Source organism: Protobothrops mucrosquamatus, unplaced genomic scaffold (genome assembly GCF_001527695.2).
Source record: "Protobothrops mucrosquamatus isolate PMUCROS unplaced genomic scaffold, P.Mucros_1.0 scaffold_270, whole genome shotgun sequence".
NCBI lineage: Eukaryota > Metazoa > Chordata > Lepidosauria > Squamata > Viperidae > Protobothrops > Protobothrops mucrosquamatus.
In genome coordinates, this window is record NW_015386346.1 from 355,962 (window position 1) to 360,706 (window position 4,745).

The 4,745-nt window shown below is 50.9% G+C and overlaps 1 protein-coding gene across 1 annotated transcript in view; it reads left to right on the forward strand.

Annotated features, from left to right (window-relative positions):
- The window catches only part of ZNF618 (zinc finger protein 618), a 22,294-nt gene extending 18,223 nt beyond the window's left edge, over nucleotides 1-4,071 (forward strand). Inside the window, 3 exon segments of the mRNA XM_029287241.1 lie at nucleotides 310-387; nucleotides 1,677-1,766; nucleotides 2,541-4,071. Of these exon segments, the coding sequence (XP_029143074.1) occupies nucleotides 310-387; nucleotides 1,677-1,766; nucleotides 2,541-4,054 (1,682 nt within the window). The 3' untranslated portion in view covers nucleotides 4,055-4,071.
- The last annotated feature ends 674 nt before the right edge of the window (nucleotides 4,072-4,745 follow it).

Sequence of the window (4,745 nt, forward strand, 5' to 3'; positions counted from 1 at the left end):
CTTTCCCCCTTACTCTGTTAGTAGTTAAGGATGGTCTCCCTCTCCTCCTCTCTCTCCCTCCTGCATGGGGCTCCTCTCTGTACTGAGTGGGCATCGTCCACATGTTTTAGATGCTGACTCTCCTGGTCATGCTGGGCAGTGGCCAGCTAGGCTGTGGGACTTATATCATTAACACCTGGAGGATCCTTAATTAACTAGTGTTAATTTTGACCCTGATTTGCACCTCTGTTATCTTGAATATAGTCTGTTGCTGTTCAGTTGACCAGCGCCCGGTCCTCTTAACGCTCCTTCTTGGCCTCCTCCTTTCAGAGCCATACACCTGTGGTGCCTGTGGCATTCAGTTCCAGTTCTACAACAATCTCCTTGAGCACATGCAGTCTCACGCAGGTAAGCCTCTTGATTGCTCCAAACGCCTCTAAGGAAGAGCGCCAGGCCCACAGGAAATCTGCAGTTTGGTGGAATGGTCTGTGCCAATGTTGCTCTCTCTCCTCTGAAAACCTGTGTTTCCCCTTTCCACAATGGACAAGAGGACAACTTAGCACTTGTCCTCTTGTCCAGCAGTGAATGTTGCCAACAAACAGATGAAGACCAAGATTAGAAGCCTTTAATAACCTGTCAGAAGCTCCCAACTTTTGATGGAGGGACATAGTTGAGATTTGATAAAAAGAGATGAACCTGACTGTTTTAGGAAACGTGCAATCAATACAGCAGGATGGTGGGAGGGAAGCTTAGGACTGAACGGTTGCTAATTGGCAGAGAAGCTCCTGTTGGGATAAATGCCATGTCAAAGCGCAGGGCAAGCCTTGGAAATGTCAGGATGCCACCATTAGCAGCATATTGGAATGTGGGGTGGAAATTGAAACTTTTAGTTGCCCCCTCCTTTTGACTTCAAGCAAGCATAGTAAACTCTGAGTGGGAAAGCACAAGACAAGCCAGTCTACCTACATCTTTGGGGGGGGGGGAAATCGTAGAGTGAAGCCCAAGGCTTGCTTGGGGAACCAAAAGATCATGATGGGGAACAATGATGAGCAAACTGGGGCCCTGGGAAGTTCAGCAAGGCTACTTCCAAAGCAAGTGAATTTGGACCATCAAGAGTGGTTTATCCACTCTGTTTCTGTGTGGCTCTGAAGTAAAACTGCAATCTGTATTCGATTGTGCAGGGTGTGGTGTAAGGATTTCGGCCTCTCCCTTCAATGCATCTGATCTCTCAGGATAAGTGTGCAATTTTCACCAGCATTACACTATGTGGTTCAAGTGCAGTTTAGTGTGCGTTGCCACTATGGACAACTCAAATTTCAAGGAAAGGCAGCAAAAATTATAAGTCTTGTCTATGCTGGAATACGTGGCCCATGGTGGTGCTCTCCTGTGTTATAGATCTTTGCCAAGACCCACTTTTCTTCCCTGGGGCCCACCCCGGATCTCCCCCTTTTAGGGGAGTATGGGCAGAGGTGCATCTGCGTGGCCGTAGTTGCCCTCGGCCTGGTCAAAGGCAGCTTCCAGCGTTGCGTTGTGGGAGCTGCCCAGGGAAGCAGAGGCCATTGGCTGCTGCTGGGCTTCATGACTTGGGGAGGTGTTGGCAATTGTGTGACTTGGGAAGCCTGCGTTGTTGACTCGCTGCTCCCTGAGACAGAATCAGTGTAGTCACTTCCTGTCCTCTGTGCCTCTTGGCCCCTCAGCTGACAATGAAAACAACCAGCCCAGGTCACCTCCAGCTCTGGTGGAAGAGAAATGGAAGCCGCAGCCACAGAGGAACAACTCCAACAACAGTATGTGTACTATGGGAGAACCAGTCGAGCAGGAGGAAATGGGCCAGCTGGTTTCTGGGGTCCCCCCCCCAAATAGCATCATGCCATACCCCAAGGAATCGTCATTTTCATGGATGGGTCTCTTCGTGGCCTCCCAGACAAGGCTCCCAGGGTCCCTCCTCCTCTATGTAGGCCAACGGGGGCCACAGCAAGCGGAGGGCACAGACAGGCGCCCCGTTTCTCTCTCAAAGTCTAAAGGGAGCACGAGACCCCCTCTTTATGCAAAGGATTTCCTCCTGTGCTCCTGGCTCCGAAGTTTAGAACGCGAGACCAAAAGGCCTCAGCTGCTGCCAGGGCTGAGAGCAGATGTATCTCTCTAGTCGTGCTCCCCTTTGGCCAGTGGGTGCCCTTGTGGGTGGGTATTGCAGGCAGGCCACTCTTTCTTGGTGTCTTGCGATGGGGGTGGTGGGGGATAATGACACAGTCTGGGGAAGGTTGTCTTAAAGTTCTAGAAGGAGGAAGAAGGTGATTTAAAAATGCCTAATAAAGAACTGCAATTAAGGCAGAATATTTGTAATAGGTGTGGGGGTTTATTGAAAAAACAACTACATCCTCTCCAATGGAATATTTCCTTTTTCATGCCAGAGTCAGGGGAAGTATGTTTGCTAGTCACAAGTGCATGTCACTGCTTTAAACAAAAAATTCTATAGCTTTTAGTAGCGAATAATTGTAATTAATTTGCACTCCTCAAATCTCATTGCCTGTTGAAAATCTTTTTTTCTTCCTCGTCTGCAGCGACAGCTGGTAGCTCCCTCCTGAACAGCCCCATCCCCGAGAAGGAGCGACAGAACATAGCAGAGAGGCTGCTGAGGGTGATGTGCGCTGATCTGGGGACACTGAGTGTGGTGAGCGGCAAAGAGTTTGTTAAACTGGCACAAAGTCTGGTTGACAACGGTGCTCGCTATGGCGCCTTCTCTGTTACGGAGATCCTTGGCAACTTCAACACGCTAGCCCTCAAGCACTTGCCCCGGATGTACAACCAGGTGAAAGTGAAGGTCACCTGTGCTCTTGGCAGCAATGCCTGCTTGGGCATTGGCGTCACCTGTCACTCGCAGAGCGTTGGCCCCGATTCCTGCTACATTCTGACTGCGTACCAGGCAGAAGGCAGCTGCATCAAGAGTTACGTCCTGGGGATCAAAGGGGTGGACATTCGCGATAACGGGGACTTAGTCCACCACTGGGTGCAAAACGTGCTTTCCGAGTTTGTTATGTCTGAGATCCGGACCGTGTACGTCACAGACTGCAAGGTGAATTCCTCTGCATTTTCCAAGGCGGGCATGTGTTTGCGTTGCTCTGCGTGTGCCTTGACCTCCGTGGTGCAGAGCGTGCTTAACAAGCGCACCCTCCAAGCACGCAACATGCACGAGGTCATTGAGCTGCTGAATGTCTGCGAGGACCTGGCGGGCTCTGCAGGGATCTCCAAAGAGACCTTTGGCTCCCTGGAGGAGACCTCTCCTCCCCCCTGCTGGAACTCCATTACGGACTCTCTGCTGCTTGTCCACGAACGCTACGAGCAGATCTGCGAGTTTTATAGCCGGGCCAAGAAGCTAAACCTTATCCAGAACCTCAACAAGCACCTGCTGAGCAACCTAGCAGCCATCCTGGCTCCGGTGAAACATGCCGTGATTGAACTGAGCAACGAGAGCCGGCCCACGTTGCAGCTGGTGCTGCCTACCTACGTGAAACTGGAGAAACTCTTCACCTCAAAGGCCAACGACGCAGGCATTGTCAGCAAGCTGTGCCATCTTTTCCTGGAAGCCCTGAAGGAGAACTTCAAGGTGCACTCGGCACACAAGGTGGCCATGATTCTGGACCCTCAGCAGAAACTGCGCCCAGTCCCCCCTTACCAGCACGAGGAGATCGTCGGCAAGGTGTGTGAACTGATCCACGAGGTGAAGGAATCCTGGGCCGAGGAGCCCGATTTCGAGCCTGCCTCCAAAAAGTCTCGGACCTCGAGTGAGAATTCTCCGACTCGGGAGGAAGACCGGTCGGGCAAAAGCGAGGTCTATGACTACTTGCAAGAGCCCCTTTTCCAGGCGGCCCCTGACCTCTTCCAGTACTGGTCCTGTGTGACGCAGAAGCATACCAAGCTGGCCAGGCTGGCCTTCTGGCTCCTGGCAGTGCCCGCTGTGGGGGCCAGAAGCAACTGCGTCAACATGTGTGAACAAGCCCTCCTGATAAAGAGGCGGCGACTGCTGAGTCCTGAGGATATGAACAAGCTCATGTTCTTGAAGTCCAACATGCTTTAAAACGAGGAGGGGGGGTCCGGGAGGGAGCGGCATCCTCCCAGAACACGTCCCAGCCACTCGCAAACACTGTGGACCTCATTTGGAACGCCCTGGGAATTAAAAAGTGCTTTTGATACACATATTGATACCTCTATATTAATATGTATATAAAAAGCTCAGTGGAAAGGAATGCGGGTGAGAAGCCCACCTCTGCTAGAAACACGCTCTGTGTGAACTTGACAAAACCTCCTCGTGTGTTCAAGAGGGCAGACCGGTTAGTCTGGAGTCTTTAGGCAGCTGAGTTTCTAAATTAACTTGAATGGTTGTTTCATTAATACTCTTTTCAGAAATAACCCCTCCCTCCCCCCCAACCCCCCCTTCTGTTTTCCTTCCCCTCTTCTGAGCCCTGATGCCAGGGACGGACGGTCAGCCTTGATTTCTGCTAGTTTTTGGCCACACTGGATGGGTCCTCCTATGAGGGGCGTTCAAGGTTTCCTCTTGGCAACATAAATCATGTCATGTTTGCAGGCAGCTGTCTTTCAGAAACCTCCAAGTCAGGAATGGAGACTTGAAGAATTAAAAAGAAAAAAAATCCAGGAGAAAAAAGCTACCTGATTTTAATACCAGTAACTTGACTTCTCTTAAGGGAAAAAAAAAGGGGGGGGGAATTAAAACCTGAAAGAATATTTTGCAGAAAAGAATACATAGCCCT